Source organism: Diachasmimorpha longicaudata, chromosome 3 (assembly GCF_034640455.1).
Source record: "Diachasmimorpha longicaudata isolate KC_UGA_2023 chromosome 3, iyDiaLong2, whole genome shotgun sequence".
Classification (NCBI taxonomy): domain Eukaryota; kingdom Metazoa; phylum Arthropoda; class Insecta; order Hymenoptera; family Braconidae; genus Diachasmimorpha; species Diachasmimorpha longicaudata.
In genome coordinates, this window is record NC_087227.1 from 392416 (window position 1) to 415372 (window position 22957).

At 37.8% G+C, this 22957-nt stretch overlaps 3 protein-coding genes across 6 annotated transcripts in view; 2 read left to right on the forward strand and 1 right to left on the reverse strand.

The window, feature by feature from the left end:
* Window positions 1–22648, reverse strand: part of LOC135160884 (uncharacterized protein) — a 49153-nt gene extending 26505 nt beyond the window's left edge. The window contains exon 1 of one of the 3 annotated variants that reach the window (XM_064117989.1): window positions 22104–22648. In XM_064117989.1, coding sequence (XP_063974059.1) covers window positions 22104–22140 — 37 coding nt within the window. In that variant the 5' untranslated portion in view covers window positions 22141–22648. Of the gene's footprint in view, window positions 1–992; window positions 1178–5167; window positions 5577–22103 lie in introns of those variants that run through there. The other 2 variants (XM_064117988.1, XM_064117990.1) reach the window with 2 other exon arrangements.
* On the forward strand, window positions 14876–17449 carry LOC135160885 (uncharacterized). Of its 2 annotated transcripts, XR_010298648.1 has the most exons (3): window positions 14876–16523; window positions 16600–17000; window positions 17098–17449. XR_010298648.1 is itself a non-coding variant. In XM_064117991.1 (2 exons), the coding sequence occupies exons 1-2, from the start codon at window positions 15689–15691 to the stop codon at window positions 16686–16688; spliced, it is 924 nt and encodes a 307-aa protein (XP_063974061.1). In that variant the 5' UTR covers window positions 14876–15688; the 3' UTR covers window positions 16689–17449. The 2 variants fall into 2 exon arrangements, 1 of the variants encoding a protein (XP_063974061.1); XM_064117991.1 differs by having other exon boundaries at window positions 16600–17449.
* On the forward strand, window positions 16763–21042 carry LOC135160458 (uncharacterized). The gene is made up of 8 exons (XM_064117009.1): window positions 16763–16803; window positions 16867–17000; window positions 17098–17331; window positions 17390–17611; window positions 17718–17801; window positions 17865–18163; window positions 19281–19461; window positions 19560–21042. The coding sequence occupies exons 1-8, from the start codon at window positions 16763–16765 to the stop codon at window positions 19706–19708; spliced, it is 1344 nt and encodes a 447-aa protein (XP_063973079.1). The 3' UTR covers window positions 19709–21042.
* Window positions 22649–22957: the final 309 nt, after the last annotated feature.

Sequence of the window (22957 nt, forward strand, 5' to 3'; positions counted from 1 at the left end):
CGATTTTTCATACTAAACAACTCTATATTTCATAGAATTTAAATATTTTCACCAGAAAATGCAATTTTAACCCACCCCTCGCCTTAGAGCATTCCCCACGGCTTTTAGCACTTTCAAACGACAAGTTAGAAAGAAAGGCAATAATTTCCACCTCAATTCATCAAATAAACCCGCTTATTCACATGGTGGGCATTATACACAGTGACATTTAGGAAAAGGAGTGAGAAAACAGTGATAGACAAATTTTTAGAACAGTGTGAAATGTTTAAAAAAATATATGATTTTGAATGTTTGTTTTTTTTTTATCAATTTCATTTTTGAAATTGAATTGATGTGAATTCATTCATCACTCCTGCTGAATACCATCGGTCGTCTGCATGTTTTGCATGTGTAACGAAGTTTATTGAAAAAAAAATGTTCATTTTTTAATCTCACAGTAATGCTATACTCCCGTTTCTTTCACGACATATCATAAAATACGTGCGCAACAATTGCAATTATATCTAATTTTAACGTGACTTCCACAATAGATGTCTTTCTTTTTCATTTCTCAAATTACTTAAATTTCTATAATTTACCAAATTTTATCCCCTCCCCTTCCCACGTCCATAATTTTTTTTTTAAATTCACCCTTGCTTGATTTTCTCAAAGCCCTCCCTTCGTAACCCTACTCCAAATTTGTCCAATAATTTGTATTTCCACAAAATGTCAAATGTCAAATGTTGAAACGTCACTTAAAGACCTTACCAGTCTTGAAAAACGAATCATAATAATCTATAAATCTCACAGATTCACAGAAAATGATGGAGATAGAGGGAAATAAAACTTTAGTAGTATATTAAGTGACTTTTTAATTTTATTTAAGGATTTTCATGATGGTTAGGTGTAGAGATACGCCCGGGCGGTTCGGCCCTGGTGATGGGAATTGAGGTTAAAAGGATTTACGCGTATGTTGATTGACAAATAGTAATGGAATATTTTTTGTTACTTGCCGTCAGTGTATTTTCATACATTGTATAGTTTATCGAGATAAAAATTGAATGGAGAATGAAGGAAAAGGGAGAATGCGTTCAGCCATTGGTGAAGGTTTGAATATTTATTCATCTCTCGGTTGAATTTGCACAGAATGAAACCGGGTTACAAAGCCCCTATGTGCGGCGGCTCTGACAAACTATGTACAATACAACGGCAATGGAATCACATAGAGAAGCCCGGACGCACACTCGTTCTTCATTCAATGACGGAAGTGTCTATTTATAAGATATATTCCATCTATTGCGCCAAGCCATTTTTTTCTCCACACAAGCCGACAAAAAAACCTTTCGGACATTACTTTCAACTATAAAAACCTACCCTTGACATCATTACTACGTACACTCGACATATATACAATAACGTGTGCCGGATTTAATGTAAAAATGAAAAGAATAGCAAAGAAAAAAAAGGATAACTGAATTAAAAAAAAAAAATTAATGAATTAATACTCGAGCGGTGAATAACATGAGTTAGAATTATTAAAAATGATGACATCAGAGTGTAGGGTGAATAAACGTAGGGTTATATACATTAGATGAATAACAGTGGTGCGGCGGCTGCGTTTTAACAAGTCTTAATTAAATGATCGTTATGCGGATGGTGATAATACCTCACTCAAACATCCAAGCCACCGGCAATAATTATTCAAACAATGATAAAGCCTCAGAGCCTTGAACACAAGATAGTTTTCATTCTCGACTATGCACATATATGTTGATTTTTCATTTTGTGATAATTACGATAGCGCTCTGTAACTAGAAAAATATTCATTGAACATTTAAAAACCACATGATAAGGCGGTTCTAAATTCAAATGAACCGACTTAAATCCCTGCCAATCAATGGAGAATCATCGTGACAATACTTTCGAGATATCGATATTCTCGATGCTTGTCCTTTGCCCTTTGCTTATAATAGAAAAATATACGCCTAGGCCACCACCTTCCATCTTCCATTCCATCTTCTCTGGGAAATGTCAGTGCAGGTCGATCGAGTTTACTCCCGTTTAATGCATGAGACAGAAAACAAGATAAATTTTTATCACTCTACAATCGCTGCAAACACCGATCATTAATCATGAAGATTTCAATAGATTTCAAGTACGAGGCATCAGTGTGATTGCATTTTTTTACGGGATATGCATTATTGCATGGGGACATTATCAAATTCCCATCGTTGGTTTTTTTTTTCACTTATCAGATGTGGAAAACTAATAATAATAATAAAATATATGACCATCGACACATCTGTCTCCATCATCACCGTCACAATATTCTATTAATTATTAACGATACTGAATTAAGCAACTAGACAATCAATTTCAGGTATCCCTTATCATAGACAAAGTTGCAATTTACGATTTTTCACAAGTTCTTATTTTGCTTCTGATGGTCTATACCAAAAAGCATCAAGCCAATCGCTAGCAAATTTCATCCACAACTATGCCTAATAGCCCAAATTGCCCTATTGCTCAATTTTCCCATCAATGATTTACCATATTTTTTCCACTATTTTATCCAACAAGTCTCTCATATAATGCAAACAAGAGAATGCAAAATTTGACAGATACCATCTCTTCTATATTGAGTGTAGAATTTTTATTAATTAATTATCATTTTTGAGATTGTTTCTAGATTTGAATGTTTCATTTTTCTCTTAATCCAAATGTTCTTATACAGACATATTAATTAATCTTATATATTGACCTTGAAAATTCAAGTTAGCTTTCTACGACTTCCTTATAAGGGGGTATAATACAAAGCCAGTTCGTAAGGGTGAGATTGGCGAGATATTGTGGTAGAATGAAAAGTCGATTAAAACATTAATTTGTGGGACGTCATTAAATACGTTGACTGAGACTGAGAATGTCTAGAATGATCGTTAAAAGATTAACCTTCAAGTAACCTTAATAGGCACCAAACGCAATATTAAATTACTTTTTAACGAATCTCATTGAAGTGTATATATATATTTATTGTAAAAACATGATTATCGTATGATTAATTATTTGTGGGAAGACTGATTCTTCTCGCAGAAAATATGAAAATCTCCTACAATATTTTTTCAATCATTCGATTGTTCAACGGATTGAATTTTCATTTTTCTCAATGTATAGCATTCATGGAAATCTCGTGGCCGTGGATGCATCATCCTCCTATCCCCCGCCCCGGCTATGACTAATATTGAAAAGCATATGAAGGACGGTGATATTTTCCCTGAGGTGGTTTGAATAAAATTTTTCAAAACAGGTGTCTGACAAGCACCATTTTTCGGGGAGGTTGTATTTTCTGTGGAGGACCAGTATGGAAACTATCCACCTACACACACAGGCCCTTTAAATTTATATAAATTTTTATTTTCATTTTTGCCTGTAAATGGAAGCAGTGAATCCGATAATTTTTACCATCTTTCAATTTTGCTTGGAAATAATATAAGCTGTCATGGCACATGAAGATATCATGTTTCCAAAAGTTGTTATAAACGTAAAAAATAGTAGTTTCGATGATTGAGGAATTTTTAAAAATTTTATATCTAGATGATAGGCTTCCGAAGCCCTAAATAAAGTACTGTTATTATTTGAAAAATCAATCTTTCAACTTGAAATTTTGCATTAACGATGGGTTAAATTGTTCACGTTGTTGCACTGGAAATTTTCTGATGATGAATTACGTAAGTTGCGATTAATTGACATAGAGGCCAAGTAGGTGACAAAAAAAATGAATTTTTGAAAAAAAATGTACGCTGAAAGAAGAACTTAAATCGGTTGAATAATTTTCGAGATATTCAAAGTTGAATAACTTAAGAAACTTAACTTAACTTAACTTAAGAAACAACAGGAAGATTGGGATATTTCGAAAACATAGTATGGACGGATGTAAATATTTTGATTGATTGGGATAGAGTACACCGAAAGGACAATTTTGAAATGTCGAAAATTGAAATTGATGGGATGGTTTTCCAGATATCTTGGAAAAAACCGTTCAGGAATAATTAGTAATTTATAAAAAATGGCTATTCCAATTGAGTTAAATTTTGCCATGTAGTTAATCCTTGTTTTATAATTATATTTTTCTGGGAATTACTTTAGCCATTTTACTTTGGAATAAACGACTTGTATTTGACGGATTTATCGATTCTCTAATTTCAACTGCAAGTTATCTACAATGTTATGAAACGTGAAAAAACCATGTTTTTAGATCATGTCTGTAGGTATTGCCCTGAAATTTTGTATTTTTACCCTTTAGGCCATTATACGTTATTTCAACAGAAATTTAGGCTAGAAATCTAAACTTTTGTCACAATTGAAGGATATTTTGGAGTATTACGGAGAGCCCTTTCAGCTAATTGATGTAATACTTTTTGGCATACAACAATTTATCAAATAAATATTTTCAATCTTATGATAAATCACTTCTTGTGATAATATTTGTCAAATCAAATTATAATATGTCTACCTCTGTAGCAGAGGTTTGCTAATAATTAATATTATTCATTGCGACGTGCCTCTCGATTTAATGTTTAATCTCAACATTTATCAAGTCTGATGATAATTATATAGTAAAGTTTGAGCCAAAATGAATATATCCGACATTTCTTTGATATTCTCAGCTTCATGGAATTTTCATTAATTATTTTCGGGAAAAAAGATATTTTTTCCGAAATCATCTGTAGGAAAAGCAACATGTTGCACATGATAATATTGGATGAAGTGCAACTAATATACTTCATGGAAAGTAGTTACATTTCATATCTTTCTGAAAACTGGAAGCTTTGTGGTGGTTATCACAAATATGCCTCAAGAAATTGCAAGCCATTGGCTGAAAAGAATATAATCTATTGTAGGTTAATCATTAGATTGACATTTGACCTGGCCATTCCATACGATATAAAAACAATACTTTGGGAGAAAATGTTTCTTTCAATTGTCCTTTTAAAATCATGTTGACTTGCTATAACAATTTGTGGCAGGAAATTGGCAATTTCCTGTGGAATGTAGAATTATCATTGATAATTAGAAAATTATGATAAACTTCACTATGACCGATTTGTTCTCTTGAAAAATAGCACAAACAGCACCCCTATCCCAAAAACTCCATATCTGAGTTCCTTTCCATTGAAAAATGAATCCTTACGTCTATTTTTCCGGAATGTGACACGATCCCGCAGCTTCCTCATGTATAAACAAAATTCTCCTTAAAGCCTCCACTCACATAAAAAAACCATTGGATACACCGAAAACAAAGGGAAAACGGATAATACAAAAGCCCAGAGTAAAAGCAAAACTAATAAAATACTCTGGGAAAAACCAGTTGAGCAGCAATGACCACGTATTGCACTATTGCGCGAACTCCAGTATGTGTTGTGGTTTGTGTTCGTAGCCGCACCGCACCGCACTAACCACAATCACAATCTATGGTATATTGGTGTTGAGGCGAGGGAGACACCAGTAGTGGCTCTTCCAACTCTAGAAGAGAGTCCCGAGCCAGCTCTCCACCTCCCGGCAAAACCTATCATCAACTGCTTCCATTCCATTTCCCCCTCGACCCTCGTGTGCCTCGCTGTCCGACTGGAGATATTTGATCTTCCTTCGTATTCCCCCTCCATTGTTTTAGCTCGAAGCCCAAGACTAAAATATCATGCGTACGTCAGTACTGGTGCTCACTCTCTCCCCTTCCATGTCTCCCAGTGACCGTGAAATACACTCCTCCTCCCCGGGCTTTTAAAGCCGGATTTTGTTTGATGGTTCGAGGTCCAAGTATCCACTCAATGTTTATTCGATTTCAAAATACTGATACTTCTGGTCTTGGTGATGGGAAATATAGCTCTATCAAATGTCTTTCACTCAATTTATTAATATTGCCAGTTTTTAAAGGATTAAAAAATCGATTGGATTAGATCGATGTCACTGTTACTTCAAGCACTTCTTCAAAGAAAGTATCGACAGCCCGTATAGTTTGAAGGGATACTTTAAGGACAATATCATTTTCCAGTAATCCAGTATGTGTTTGAAATTTGCTGAAACAGTTTGTTTTTTACTTATGACCTATGGGCAGAGTAGCAGAAATTCCGTCCTTTCACTCTTATTCCCCGCCCCACGTTGACTTTCGACGGTAACTATCCACTGCTAATTTCTCCCTCGATTTATTTCTCAATAGTTATTACAAAAACTATTTGAAAACGTATAGAAATTTTTTCTAGTCTGAAAACATTGAGATTCGTCGTTTTTGCGAGTATCACAGTTACAAAAAAATCAATTTAAAATGGTACCTCTTTATAGGTTAAGAAATCAAATGCAAAACTCTTTTTGACTCCCTCTTACTTTCGATTCTCCTTCCCCAGTAGGATTAAACCCTCAGGGCTACCGTGCTTCCACACCATATGGTGGCGTTGAACTTTTAACGCAACCACCTGAGCAGTACTTAAATACAGTAGTTAAAAGTTTCAGTCAAATCCTACGGCATGTTTTTTGTCCGAAATGAGAACTCTGTGATTTATTCAAATTTCAGTTGAAATTTATATAATGTGAAATTTGTGAGGTGATTTTCCAGATGTTTGCGTTGAGCGTTAACTCAGTTATGGAGAGGGAATGCCAATACGGTTGCGTTGAGTGTTGAAAACTGGGGAGGGGGAGGAAAAGACGAAGAATGAAATACTGAAAGAGAGATGAGAGAGAGAGAGGTGGAGAAATGTAAAGTTATTTGCATTTTCAACGGTTTCTCTCCCGAAGTAACCATCATACGGATCTGTGCCACCGGGAAAATGCTAATTAATTTACCCGGCTCATTATTATTTATAAATATTAACAATAAATTGTGCGCCACTAGTGAATTTTTATCTTCTTATCCATCCAATTTCACGAAGGAAATAAAGTCAATGAAAAAATAGAAAAAATGGTCTGGCTCTCATTGTTGTTGCGTTGGGTCGGAACTGTGTGATCCATTACAGGTCGAACTAGACACTTTGCGCCCAATTGTCAACGTCTCAGCCCTTGATGAGTCTTGTAACCAACTTCCTGATAAGCTAAAATATTAACATAGAAATTTGAACACCCTTTGTCAGAAGTTTTACAAAGGACGAGGGCATTTCACTTTTTAAAAAACCGAAAAGGGCTGGGGAGAATTTATTTTGGTCCTAATGGGATCTAGACAAAGCCAATGCCTATCTATTGCGATGACAATCACTCCGAGAAGATGATCCGTCTGCGCGGGAGCGTAAACGAAAGAAATCCAAAATTGACCCTTCCTCTCCAAAAGAAAAACTCAAAACGGGGGGGAGAGAATTCGCTCCCAACCTAATGGGATCTTGACCAAGTCAACAGTTCTCGACTACGACCCTAACCGCCTCGAAGGCCTTACGAGTGTGCACGCTAGCGTGACCGAAAATAATTTTTTTAACCGCCCTTTCTGCTCTCTTCTTTGGCCAAGTGGCCCTACCAATCCCTGTGTATGCGACTGTGATTCTACACTGTACACGGAAAGAAATTTGAGGTAAAACTTATATCTCCAGGAAGTGAAACGAGGGGCGAAGGTTAGTTTTATCATAAAAATTAGCATCACAAGTAAGGGTTTCATTTTTATCCATAATTTCTTTCTGTACTCCGCAAAAAAAAATTCGAAGAAAATTAGAATTAGAAAAAAAAAAATTCCACTTTAACCCAGCCGGGAATCGAACCCGGATTCCCCTTTCCATCCAATAAAAAATACGGAATTTTCCATAAAAATTTTGTATTTTACAGAGCCTTTCGTATTTTTCAATCCTTCTTCCCTTTTTTTTCTGCGGTAAAGCACCGGTGATCCAAGCTAATCTAAACCAAAGTCGGGCTTCAATCAGGTCATCCCATTAAATAGACTGGCACTCAAAATTGACCGAAAAAATGATACACTCATTTTATTTTTCATTTATAAGATTATTATAAAAATCTGCTATTAAAGACCCAAACATAATGTATAAAGAACTTCAAATTGCATACATCAAGTCGTTACAGAATTCCGTAGATTTAGAGTTACAGAGTTCTTCTAGCTCTCATCAAATATCCTCGCTCCCGGTCACCAGCTCCAGACAAAAATTCACCCGTTACTGAAAAAATTTTCAAACCCTTTATGCCTTTATTATATTTACAATGCCCCCAAAAACAAAAACAAAAAATATTTTTGTAAAAAAATGCGTCAAGCATATATTTCGATGTTATTCACTTGAAAAAAAAAATGGAAGAAGAACTTGAAACAACAATTACTTAAAAATTGAAGCCACAATTATGGAAATTTGAAACAAATACACAAATAAAAAAAGACGCCCAGCTCATTGAATTTACCAGTTGAGAAAGCTGGTGATGATAAGAGTCCATAAACCGTTTTGAGTTCTCTATGAATATCTTGACTCAGACGAGTTCCATAATATCCTACAAAGGACATCGCAGTCAAATCGAATACTTGACTCAAATCGAAAGGGGGAAACAGTCCATTGTGAATCAAAAAATTATTCAGCAATATGGTCAGGATCAACGTACTTGGCGCGGTTTTTCCTAATGACCTAGCCTATTTGGATATGCGGATATGATTGGCACTGCTGACTGAGAAGTTTCTCGTAAGAATTTTCGTCCCTATGCATCAACTGTGGAACTGCAATAGTTTGTGTCTCGAACATAGTTGAATTTTAGAAAATTCCCTAGTCCGATAGTCTGCTCGTCAAGATTATCAAACTCATAGACCTTTTCATGTTAACCAGATGGAACTTTCGGTTCAATTTTTCGCTTTGTTGATTCCCCTAGAATTTCCAGACTGAACGACAGTTCGTGTAATAGAGGAAAGTACTCCGTTGTCGCTAGTTCTAAAGAGCAAGTGGTGAGTTTCGAAAAAACCTTTGGAAACAAAAATTAGAACTAGAATAAAATTGTCAAAGTTTCAAATTAAGCCTGTTTGAGGTTACGAATTGAATGCAATGCACAATAAAGGCAGATGATTTTATAAAATCGATTTGATTTGAATTTTTTCGGGATATTAGGAGTTATATATCTTCTTGTCTCTTTTTGGGGCACTTGCCACTTGCATTTTACCTCCAAAAATAATGGCTACGTGAAATAATCCATTATTTTTTCTCAAAACACATGTATGAATAATCAACAATTAATTAAGTTATTTTACATTTTTCCAAGGCCTTTTCCTTAATTATTTTTAAAACATCTCTCGTTTTGGAAAAGTATATTGTTAAAATACATTTTATACTTTAAGGTGCAGTAAAGAGCGTTTTTTTAGAAAAATTGTTTATTTCCAAGGATAAATGAACAAAGACTGAGAAGGCAGAACCCGATCCTTTTCACTTAAAAGTAGAGAGTCTGGGATTGCAGGAAGAGGAAGAGAGGAATTAACCTAGTGATACGGGTGGATCCCAAATCACTGGAACTGCTGAAGGAGACGAAGATGGCTCATTTCTACGAGGCACAAGGGAGAGCGGAGGAGGGTCCACCCATCCCGACCGACAGCCTGAAGGGGAGAATACCTGACCACCGCGGGGGCGGGGTACCTCTAGTCGTGGCTGAGGGTACTGGTCCGGGACGTGAAGAGACGGCTAACTGTGTTGGCCTTAACGTTGTTGGGGCCCGACAGACTTCTCCCCTGTCTAGAGCATGCAGGGGCCCAAGGACCAGGAGGGAGTTTCAAGGGATTGTCACCTGGTCCCAGGCAGGCCCCTCTGGTCGAGGCCAGGGAAGGAGGAGAGCCAGATGGGAACCCTGAAGAGTGCTTCAACGGCTCGTAGGTGCGAATGCGCTGGTGCAAGGAACAGTGCGTGAGGAGGTGACATAAACCCATCGCTTGTTCGTTGCTCCCAAATCAATTTGCAATACTGCAAGGCTGCGACTGCTCTACTGAGCTGCATCTTTGCAGGAGGGCCAACGGACATACACCTCATACAATACAATAGCTCTGGTTTTATGAGGGCTCTGTCTGAGGTTTTGACATGGGTTCGGTTGGGCTTTTCTTTGCTTGGAACGAACCGCGGCCCAGGGCCTGTATCTCGGTTAAAAGAGGATGCGAGACCTAATGGTAGTACTGATGAGACTTCAGTGGGAGGTACAGAGCGAGGATGTGGTATTCTGCTCGACCTATCTACCGCTGTCACCCACTACAGAGCTACACGATCTGGTAAGGTACTTTAGGTCCAAAGGGCTACCACTCATCGTTCGATGCGACGTGAACTTGCAGAACGTGGTATGGGTCAGTGTCAAGAATAACACCAGGGGAATGGACCTCCTGGAATACCTGACCGACGTGGAGCAGGAAATCCTACACAGGGGCTCGAGCCCTACGTTTGTCACCTCGCGATGCCAGTGTGCGCGATCGCGGGTTGGCACAGCAATGTGTGAACTGGAGAGTGGACGCCAAGGAGACACTCTCTGACCATCGACAGATCGACGTTGATGTGAGGGCAGGGGAACGGAGAAACAGAGGGCGGAGAGGTGCAACTTCAAGGCGACCGACTATGATACTTTTCGAAGAGACCTAGATGAAAAGCTGGGGGGCATCCGAGTTAGACCGTGTAGTATACGTCGATTAGAGTAGCTGGTGGCTAAAAATCCCGGGAGCCTTAACTAGGTCCTTCCGGATAGCCTGCCTGATCAAACCATGCTGGAAGACGGGGGGAGGGGGAGGAAGGTCTCGTAGTGGGGTCGCGAGGTGGGGAGGCAGATAGGCCTGTCCAGGTCACTCTGGAACCGAGCCTATCGCTCTGAAAAAGATGAGCACGGGATTCAATACAGGAATTTACAGTCGATGTCGTGTATGGAAACATCCTCAACAGGTTATAGTTTCCGGAAAGTGCGGAACCGCGGGAGGGTCTCCTCGGTCTTGGAAAAATCCAGATCTGTCAGCAAGCTGGAGGACTTTCACTACAATGGCACCACGTCCCTGCTATATGCCCAGATATGTAGGACCTCAAACATTGCTGCCCCTCAATGGTTCATCTTCCAAATTCACAACAGATGTCGTTACAATTAAAAAAACATCTGATGGAATTGGGAACTCAGCAAGGTGCCGATTTCCATGGTTTAGTTTCCATTTTTGTTTTTGGTCATATTATCGAGTCCCAATGCTCTATATAATGAGACACACACAAAGGATATTTGCGGAGTTTGAGCTTTTGGGAAGAGTGCCATTTTGAATGGTATGGCCACCATGCGCTACCAGGAACACAGACCATGCACTTGACATTATCCTTATTTCAAGTATCCCTGTACAACCTCAGATGGGATCCAGCTCGTAAAGGTTGAACTATGTTGAGGTTTTGGTCCCCAGTGGCACTTCTATAGATCCTTCAAGGTCGACCTTTATAACGAGGAAACTGTCACGGAAGGCTATGCCGAGTGGTCGCCACCCAAGGAATTGGTCTGGTACACAAATGGCTCCACGATTGGTGATAGTCCAGGGGCAGTGATATGCTCCGATGGGCCCTCAATATGGAGGGCCATCGGACTAGAGTCACGCGCAACCTTACTCTAAACGGAATTTGCTGTCCTGAGAGCATGTACAAAAAATAGTTCTGGACAAAACAGGGGAAAGAGAATATACATGTGCTCAGATAGCAGGGGTGCACTGAGGGCATTCCGCGGAAGCATGAGATGCTCTCGGGTAGTAAACCAGCGCACTGAGCTGATGGAGAGGATACCTGTGCATAATCAGCTAGAAGTGGCAGGTATCCCATCCCACACTGGCAACCTTGGCAATAAAAAGGCCGAGGAGCTAGCCAGGAAAGGATGTCTACTAATGGAATTAGTAGAGGTGAAGGAAGAATGAATAATTACCCACAAAGTAAGGGTCATACGACTCGTGTTCTCACTCTATGAGAGTTTTCTCGACCGTTACCGATCATTCTCCTGCATCTAGCATATACTCCCCTCTCGAATCCCCTAAAAATAGCCACACAACAAAGAAATAAAAATCAATATTAATTCGATGTCCAAAGACAAAGGATTTCCGGGTGTTTGCTTGCTGAGCTCTCCAATCTCGCTCATCTCCAATAAAGGGATAGAGAAAAATGAAAATGTCGTATCGAGTGAACATAAAATTGGCATACCTACATATATACCACATGGAGGCATGCACTGTACTGGAACTAAAATCTCCTGGCATGAAGTAAAAAAATAAAAATGATATTCCTATTTGGGAGGCCTTTCGCCGGTTGCGTACTAGATGTATTCAAGCGCAACAGGTGGATGGTGCCTCCAATGATGTCATGAGCATCAAAATGAGCTCGAAGAAGTGGGACTAGTTAATGGAGGGAAAGAGAAAGCCTAATAAAGAGGAAGATGATGGACGTTATCCGACCGTTCCTTTACACGTAATTTGTCATTATTTCCGTCATTTGGACCCATTCCTTTCATTTGCCATACGCTTCCGAATGAAGCCCTATCAAAATTATATATTGTCGATATGATTTTCAAAAATGGAAAAAAATCTAATGTTTCGAGAATAAAAGGTCATTTCATTTTCAACATTTTCTTTATTTATTTCAATGTGGGACTTGGCACACTTGACACTCTATCTCTGCAACAAACATTCATATTCTACAGGGTCTTTGGAAATAAATATATGGCATATATGAAATACATGAACCGAATGCAGCCATTAAAGAGGCTAATCTCGAATATTGTTCGCTCTTGAGCTACTGTCATCTTCAATTTCAAATATCTATCCTCCTGTTTTTCCAAGGTATCGGATTTCGAAAACTCACATAAAAGGCATGATCACAATGGCAATATTTTATCAACTATTAACCATCTTGAGCAGAGTAACAAAACAGTCAACTATAATTATAGTTTTCTGAAAGTAGTTAATCCTCCCTCATGCCGAAATCATCGGGCGAGTTGTAATTTCTAATTTTTTTAAAGTTTTGCCCTTTCCGCTGAATAGCTCCATCTCAAGAAGTATGGAACCAGTCGTCCCCATAACCATATATAACGTAATCATACTATCTCATAGTTTGAATTTCAGATTTATATCGTAACAGTATTTATCTGAAAAATATATTTACAAACATTTATATATCAATATTTCAATTGATTTCAATAGGAGATAATAGTTTTAAAGATATCGACAATAACCTTTTTCAGAAAAAGTTTAATATCTCCGAAACTTCTGCTCCCATTAAGCAACAAGCAATATTGTTGTTTTCGGGTTTACCCCGAAGAGAAAATTCCCTCGTTCCAGAGTTTTTAAATATAGAATTAAGGAAAATGTTTTAAAACTTTATTGTCGTCAGGGCATTTCCCTTGGGACTTTTATTACTGAGCTGGTGACGAGACATGGTCAAGACAAAATTATTCTGTACAGTTTCAGGGGGTGGAAAATTTGTTACCCTCTCTGAGCGGTCTCATTGGTATTCTCTGGTATTCCCTGGGGTATTGGGTGTAAAGGTTTACGGAACTTTGTAAAGTTATTTAATCAAGGCACATTTTAAGCTAAACTATCAACACGGTTGCATTGCTGACTTTGGATGCTTGAAAAGATGTTACAGCCTTAGCCAGGGCTAGCAAAATGGTCATTTATTTTAGTCCTAAGCTAGCCTATGCACGCCTTGTCTCATGCCGTAAAAAGGTCTATTTTCATTTGTAAATTTCGACCTGAGTGGTAAAGATTAATAGCCCCGGCATTTTTTTATTCAATGGTGTTTTTGTTCGATTTAGTAGAGTGTGATTCGTTGAGGAGGGGGCAGAACGATTGAACAGTTTATTTGGTGCAAGCGGAGATTCAACGATGCATGCGGGCACCATGACGGGCTTCGGCCGGAATCAAAGATACTTCCGTTGGTCGATTTACGGGGCGCTGAATAGGATATAGGAGTTGGTAATCGGTCGTTCAATGTTGGTTTGGATTTTTTGGTGGCTTAGGGGGATATCCCTTTAAAACCACCGCAGGAACCCTCATCTGTTTTTCGATACTATTGATTACATACCACGTGATCCAGCATCAAATGCGCATTTCTCGAATGTCAGTGATACCTTTTTAAAAACTTTTACTTCTAGAGGTATGTTAAACGAGTAATTCAGAAATGTCAATGTTTAGAAAATTACAACCATTTTCATATCGATATTTCATAAATAATAAATTTTTCCCCTTAAACAATTGTTGAGCAACAGACTTGAAACAAATTTATTGATACTCTGAATTTTATCATGAGTCTAATTAATGTCCAAAAGGGTCACGCGGGCTACCGACTTTTCAAGTCATGGTGTCACTCGATGGTGAAATCACTTTCAAGTCCATTCGAAATCAACAAAAGTCACTGAAATCAGGGGATTTCAATCGTCGAAGTCCATTTTAAAGGGATTTCTGACAAGTTGCAATGATAATAATTTCAATAGGAGGAGGGAGGGTGAGAGTTCCCATCAAATAATTATTAATTTATGCGTAGCGAGGTTCTAGCCTCATTACATTATAAATGAAAAGGCTTTTCGGTTACTACTGAACGAAAAATGGCACAGTTCATCACTCGCTGAAAGTCAATTACGAACAAAAACTATAGTTCAGATGTACCTGCAACGGCCCAGCTAAGAAAACCCAAGGCTGACGATCGAAATAGGCCTGTGCACGCCTTGCTTCGACAAGCCTGCGTATCGCAAGCCTGAAACAGGCCTGAATCGAGGGCTAGTGATGATCCAATTCTCGAGGGTCATTTCAAGCCTGGCGAAGGCTCCGAACTTTCATGCTGAAATTATCAAGGCTTCACAAAGGCTAAATCAATCCTCATTTTTCCCTGCTCTTTAGTTGTTGTTTTTTGTAATTTATATTGTCAAGTATTAACCTTTATGGATTATTTACGACAAGGATGAGCGATGCAAGGTACCTTGTTCTCAAGATATGAGTGAAATTTCACCGATTAAGAGATTGCTTTCGGATTACCTTCTTAACAATAGAATAATGTACTTATTTTTTCTCTCTTGAATTCCGATAGTAAATTTTGCTAATAAATAAATTCCATTTCATTGGTATCATTACCGTCAATTATCTTCGGAAATGACAGCAGTCATGGACCCAAAATTCCTTCAAAGTGACTTTGCAATTCTTTCACATATTTCGCAGCTGTTCACTATTATAAATATTGGGCCAACATGTGTCAAACGACACTATGTATGCGTGTAGCGGCGTCAGTATTCAATATGCGATGTTGTCCATCACCGCAGTGATTCTAACCTCATAATATCATTTTGGTTCAGTGTACTGTTGTCGAATGTTTTGTTAGCCTTAACACTTAATCAGAGCACCATGTCGACACAGAGAAGTTCTTTTTATGCCCGTCTACGAAAACAAAGAATTACGTCAAAACAAAACTATGCCCCAGATAATGAATGTTCTTATGGAGGTTCTGATATCCACGAGGATCTCAACACAAATGATACTGGACAATCAGAGGATGGATTTGTCCCCACCGCAACCAAACATTCCGAAAGTGAACGTGTGGAGCGTGATTAGAATAATGGAACGTGGAATAGCTGTGGACATAGTTCAAGTGCTCCTAGTGAAGACAGTTCTCAAAATCTTCAAGAGGTTAGTGGCAGCTCAAATGCTTCTATGAGTGATATAGACAATGGAGTACGTGTTCAGAGTGCCCCAGCAACTCTACAAGAGGCTATTCAAGATTGAGCGATAAATAATATCGGCAACATGGATACCAAGGTAGTTACTGAGTTGTTGGAGATATTGAGAAGACATGGTTATTCCGAGTTCCCAAAAACTGGAGTGCAATTGTTCGGCTTCGCTCACTCGATCAAAAGCCGTCCTGCCATTTCAAAGACAGATAAATTGGGACAGTATGTGTATTTAGGGATAAAAAATGGTCTGGCTATGAGGTTAAACTCAGGAGTGTACACTGAAGATGTAGTACGTGTTCTTGTGCACATTGACGGTGTAAAACTTTATAAGGATAGTCGAGAGGAATTATTGCCAATAGTAATGAAGATTGTCCACAAAGATTATGAATGCGAGCCTTTCGTGGTTGCTTTATATTACGGAAATGCCAAAGCAAAGTCCTTGGGTGACTTTCTCAATGACTTTGTCAAGGAATCGAAGGAACTGACTGAAGGCGGATTGGTGATAAATGACAAGAAATATGCCTTCAAAATTACAGGAATTGTTGGAGATGCTCCGGCCAGATCCTACATAAAAGGGACGAAAGGTCCGGGAGAGTTTAACTCTTGCGAACGTTGTACAGTTCCAGGAGTTACGAAAGATAATAAGAGGGTTTACGCAGAACTCAATTGTTCAAAGCGCTCAAAAGAAACTTTTATGGCTCGTATTGACAAGGAACATCAATCCTCAAAGACTCTTATTCCCTTGTTAGGAATGGCCCGAATTGGATCCTGTGAGAGATTTTCAGAAGTGAGAATTTACAAAATACAAATGTCTCCCTCGAAGAAATGGTCCAAGCTTACGGAGATGAGGAATAAATGTGTCTTCATGCAGTTGGAGAATGCGTTTTATGCCGTATGCATACTCCATGGTAATTGCTAACTAGTGTTCAAATATTCTACGTGACTTCCGACATTCTGAAACTTTTTAATGTTTTAATTGCATAGACAATTATGAGACGGGGTTGCCTCGACTGGAAAGAGCCTACGTTCGAGCCACAAACGTTGCCACTGAATCTGAAGCTGATCTGAGCTGATAAACGCAGTCAAGTCACCAAACTCTCCAGAAAGCGAGCAAAGGATTTGATTTATAATAATAATAACAAAAGCAATGACAAATCTTCAGATTCCAGCAGCGATGAGGGTGATCGAGTGATGCATAAGGGTAAACGGAAGAAGAATAAAGAAAGTAAAACGTTTTCGAGTCACTGCCAGTGATGGAAGTGATCTGGAGAATAATGACCGCAGAAAACACATGAATGGATCTGGTAGCTCCAGTCTGAGTGTCGATGAATCGACAGAGCCTTTTATGTCAGAATTTGACCTGCCTCCTGAAAGTCTAGTGTCAAGTAAATATACTGTGAAATTCACTTGTATTTTTATTTATTTTTTTTTAATTTGACTATTTGATTTTAACTTTTTAACACATCGTGGCTCATTATTTAGAATTGAAGAGGTTACGTGCGTCTTCAAAAATCAATGATGGATACATTGGACAAACCCGAAAGGAACCTGAGAAGGGACATAATATTTCCCCTAACCCGAATAGAGTCCCACAGCTGATACCTTCCATACAACGAATCAACAGGTCAAATGTGTCTCAGAACAGAGGAAATCCTTTCAAGCAAATTGATAGGAACGAACAGAATTTCCAAACTCAGGAAGGGAAATTTGGAGATCGTGATACTCCACAGCCTGGATTGACATCAACTCCACGACGTTTGATTCACAGAATGAGGCACACAATCTCTTTTTCGGCTAATCATCCCGGTTCTAAATTTCCATTTGCCTATCCCACGCTTTTCGAGCATTCATTTCTTCAACAAATCATTGTTTTCCTATAGAGACGACCTCCGACCTCAGCCAGGAACCTTTAGAGACAGTGATAATGCACCAGGATCATTCACACCCACTTCATGGAGCTTCTGGCAGCAAGTCAGTCATACCACCCCACGCCCACGTAATTATTCTCATTTTCAATATGTACATGGTTATTACACCGTTAGTGATATACATTCCAAATATTAATTTCGTCATACAGTGATCGTCTTTTCCGTCCTTTTTAGAAATCAGTTCTTCTAAAGTCAGAATTGCCGAAAAAAGGAAAGCAGTGGAAGAGTATCGTAAGAAAATTGCGACTCCAGAATTAGGTAATGCTCTCAAGACTTCTCTTCTATGATTACAGGATGAAAAAACTTTTCTGTACATTCTAGGTTCTCTTGCTGACTTCCTTGGAGCGAAATTGGATTTGGGTTTTGAAACCCTTGGGGATCAACTTGGCAGCACGAAGAGAAGCCTCAAATATGACTCGGACCACAAAATTGATACGTTGAATGTGGCAGCGGCCACTAATGAAGCGTGTTGCAGCTTCGCAACTTCGACGAATGTTTTAAAAACTGACTTCCCGATCATGACTCTTGCGAACTTTCAAGAATTCGATCGATCTTTGGATCCTAACAACCAAGAGAACGATGACAAAAAGAAAGAAGCAATGCAGAAACCAGCTGCTCTTGTGAGTAATATGAATAGCTCCCTTCAAGTGACGTAATTTCTATCGAAAGATATTTTCCGATTTAGAAGAGAGGAGAAAAAATATTTTACGGAAAATGTATCACGGAAAATATTTTCCCCCATGAATTTCATGTTTTTTCTCTTGGAAATATCAATAGAGGGGGATTTTAGCAAAAAAATATTATGTGATTTTTTTTTTGTGATAAAAGTCTTGCTTCAATAAGGAATAGAAAATTCTTCTGCCATCAAATTTTCCATTTTTACTCTTCTTCATAACATTTTCCTCTTCATTAATTTCATATCTCTCTTAAAAAGTATTTACTCCAAAAGATAAAATAAAAATACCTCTTGTGGAGATTACTCAAGTTCCCACTAAAAATATCTTTTGTTATTTCTCGTTTGAACTACAGTCCATCAAGATAATCTTGAGGAAACTATTGATAAAATTGTCATCACTCGTCAAACTTTTTACTTTCGTGAATATTCTTCCAATAGTCCTGACGGGTTTGGGGGGAAACTCTATTAGAGTTGGTCAAAAATTATGAACTTATTGTAACTTACTCCTATATCTGTGTTTTTTTTAATCGAATGGATATTTCTGAAAAATGAAAAAAAAGAAATGCGTAAAATAAGCATCCGTACCAAATTTAGTCTTTCATTTGTTAAAAATATTTTTGGAATGACGGATATTTGAGAAAGATGTAATGGGATATTCTCTGTAGATTATGGAATTCGCTATTAAAAATTTGTTGTTTCAATATAAGAAGAATTGTAATTTATCTCACGTCGGATGAGCTCAAGATAGTATTTTGGTTGATAGCTTCCTCTGAAAAAACAAATGGTTATCATTTGTCAAATTTTTTCACTTTGTTGAATCTCCCGAAATATGTGTTTAAGATCATGAAAAAAGGAGAGAGAATTCAAAGAAAAAAGCTCCGTATTGAATTCAATCTTTTGTTTTTAAAAAATATCTTTGTAGTTAGGGTTTTCTGGAAATAATGTCATCGAATATTTTTTAGTGAATCACGAAATCCCATATGAAAAATTTATTCTTCCATTATAACAAAATGCAAATTCTTCTTCCATTTTCCAATACTAATGTCATCTTAACTTTTCAGAAAATAAAATTCGAAATTAGCATAAAGTCGAAATCCGACTTCGCGAAATGTGTCAACATCATGATTGGAAAACTTATTCATCGTGATGTCCAATTGCATTACAGTGGGATGGGCAGAGTCACGAAAAACAATGGGACTAAACTTGCATACATGAAAACAGTATGTTTCAAATGTATGGAGGGTGAGTCATTCTTTCGGCATTTTTCAATTAATTATTAGTCAATGAATACTCTGTTTTTTAGATTTTTCAATCTAATGTTTTTTAGGTTTTTTTTACAGATGTACTCACGAAGAAGTTTGAGAACTTTCCTGTGACAGTGCTGACTGCGACAAGTAATTATCTAGCCGGTGCACCCAATTGCAAAGAATACATACATCTTCATAGGGATGATAACGCTGACCATGGAGCACGCTATTCCTCTTCGTAAAAAAAATATTACGAACAAATCGTGATTTTCTTTTTTTTTTGTCAAAGACAGTGGTGAGCCAGCCTTTTTTTAAATAAATTCCTAAAGTGGAAAATAATGCTCTCAATTATTCGACATTAAAATATAAATAAACAAATATTTCCATTGAGGAAAAAATATATCATTGGTGATAAAGCTTTCATTTATAGCTTATTGGAATGAATAAAAAAATTGTCGTTCATTGACCATTTTTGGTTCCATTTGAACCAAAATTATTTCTAATACTGTATTGCTAAAAAGTGCGTTGTTAAATAAGGTCAGACCTGGATCAGCCTTAGAACGAGCCTGGCAGAACCCTCGTTAATAATGCTGTGGAGCCTTCATAAATCATAATTTTGAACCTTATTCAAGCCCTCGCGATTTGATCTTACAAGGCTTCGTTCAGGCCTCGCGTTCCCAGCCTGAATTCGGGTTATCATTTTCAAGGTTTGATGAGCCCTGTTTCCATCGTCAATTCCTACCTGGGAATGTTAAGGAAACAGGTGTGTACATCAAAGGAATAGTAGCTAGCAAAAACTAACTAACACTACTCTGATTGATCAATTAATTAAGAAGAAGAATGCTTCAGCAATCAGGACCTTGAGAAATAACGGGGAAAATCTGAAACTCGAGCGGCTCGTTCGGTAAGGCCCACTGGAGTTTCCAAAACTCTTAGAGTTCAAGAGAAAATTCGTCGTTATAGATCCCCTGTTTAAAGAATTACTCAAGGTAAACATCACTTGAGCGACTCTCAAAAAATTTTTTTTAAATCTCATTTCCGAGGATCTTGGATGTTGAAAAATTGTTAGTCTTCAGTAATAAATTGATCAATTAATTGGCATACTACAATTATGTTCTATGATAATTCTTAGGGTTGGTAGAATTAAGATTAACGCCCTGATAACTGATATTAGATTTTGGCATTCTTTAAATGCGAAATGGAATATATTATGAATAATTATTGATTATGATTTTGTTGTGTTCATCTTGCAAGTTTGTACAGCCTCTCAAAGAGCAAAGAAAACCATAAAGTCGAGTTAGTTTTGCTAGCTATTGCTGATACGTAATGTGATGTGTCCATTCTTTGAATTTGAAAGAAGCAATTTTTTGAATTCAACATTTGTATACATATTCCATATCAATAAAGAGATGTATTTTAATAATATGGTATATTTTTTTTCCATACAAACACTAGCATGGATAGACTTGTTGACTGAAAAAAATGCTTACACTGAATCCGTTCCAAGTCTCCCTTGCCGATTGGTATACATATACGTATATTTTTCATAGTTGATATGTTTTCAGAACCATTTGAATGTTCCATACATAGGCATTGAAAATTTTCGAACAAAAGTAAATGCATGATAAAAGTAATGTTTGTCGGATTTGCCTAGGGTCAGTTGTAGAAAAAAATCCTAGACTTTGGAATGGAAAAAAATTGTGAAAAAAAACGATGAAGGGCTATGCAAAAAGCAAGTTACATTCTTTTAACGAAAGCGGAGCGGTGGAGGGAGAGGGTTGAACGAAGAATTACAATTCTTGAAATAAGTAATGAATAATGGTTTTTGTTGAGTTAAAAAAGGGTCAAATGGAGGGGGGATGAAGGAAAGTGGAACGTTGATGAACTAACTAATTGAAATAAGGGGCACAATATTGATTGAGAAATTCACGACGATCAATTGGTTGTTTTTATGGGAAATTTTTGAAAAAAATGAAAGCCGAAGCTTTCCCTCGGACACAACATTGACCTCCTGTCCTGTACATGAAGAAAAACTCTAACTCTCGAGCCAGAATGTGCGACAATACATGTGGCAACATTGCAGTCTCCAGTTTGAAATCGCCATGGGTGTCATTCCCTTCCCTTCCCATTCCTTTCCTTTATCTTTCTCTTTCTCTTTCTCTCTTCTTCGGGCATTTCCAAAACCAACTCTCAACAATCTCCTCTCCATATTTCATTGAACTTGTTCATTCTCACCTCCAAAATATTCTACTTATCATCTTGAGTACGGAATTAGAAATCATGGCACGAGATAAAGAGAAATTGTTTCAGTGATCTTTCAACACTGGAACTGAATCGTTAGTTTTGTCGATATCCCCCACATAGCGGCCCGCACCAATTATGGTGCCCTTCTATTCTTTGCCCCATTATAAGCCCATGTATATTTACAATCAATTACATTGTGTATTGTGCATCGTCCGGTACCTGGAAATACTGTGACTGAGGACTGAGAAACACAGATTTCACTCCATCACATTGTGGAAAAGGCCCCAGCCTGTCTACCTGGTGCCATTTTCATTGCAATTTCACCAGCTTTCTACTGGCACCTGTTATCTCATTCATCCATTAACTCGCTAATTATTTCATTACAAAACTTACATTTTATCAATACAACGCCGTTCTGCATCTCCTCCATTTTTATATCCAATATTCATTAAGGAGTGGAGTGGAGGGGAGGGGCAAAACAGGTCAGCCTCCTCCTAATGGTCCTGGAGGAGGCTGCACATATTCACACAGAATAATTTTCAAAAATGCACAAAAAATTGAGGATGAGGATTCTTTTTTTTTTTCAATTTTTCGATTTTTTTTTCAACTAAACAAAGTGGGAGCAAGTTTTTTCACTAAAATCACAATTATTATTTAGTCACAATACCAATAATGCCACATCAACGGAATTTAATGAAAAACGGATAATTTTTTAATTTTTTCGTTTTCATTTTTTTTAATGATTTTAGTTGCCACTGGGCGCGGTGGTTGGCTGTAAAGGATGGGATTCGGTCAATTAAGGAGAAGTTTTAACCGATCTGTAATTATTATATCCCGAATTATGACGGTCGTTACTGGAGTTGTTGTGTTTCGCGCACTGAGGGAGGATCAACTACGGGAGCAGAAACCAAAATAGTGGGGAGAGGAGGGAAGGAGGAACTTGGTTTTTATATGAGTACTTTGTTGGTGTGCGGGGGTGGGCCGCGTGGGAATGTGATGCGGAGGAGGTCAGCTGTAATGGCAAATGGCGAAAGAGGGCGCCAGGTGATGGAGGCGTTTAAGGGTTTTTCATAATCAGTTTGTTTTTACATTTTTTTTTCAACTACTAAACAAGGCGCACTGCAACAGAGAGTTTTGTTGTGGAGAATGGTGAGAAAAAGTTTTCGAGTTTATGAGGAGCCGTATGAAAGAAAGAGGATTTTTTTTGCTCGTCAATTGTTGAAATGTAAAATTATCTGTGTTAATTG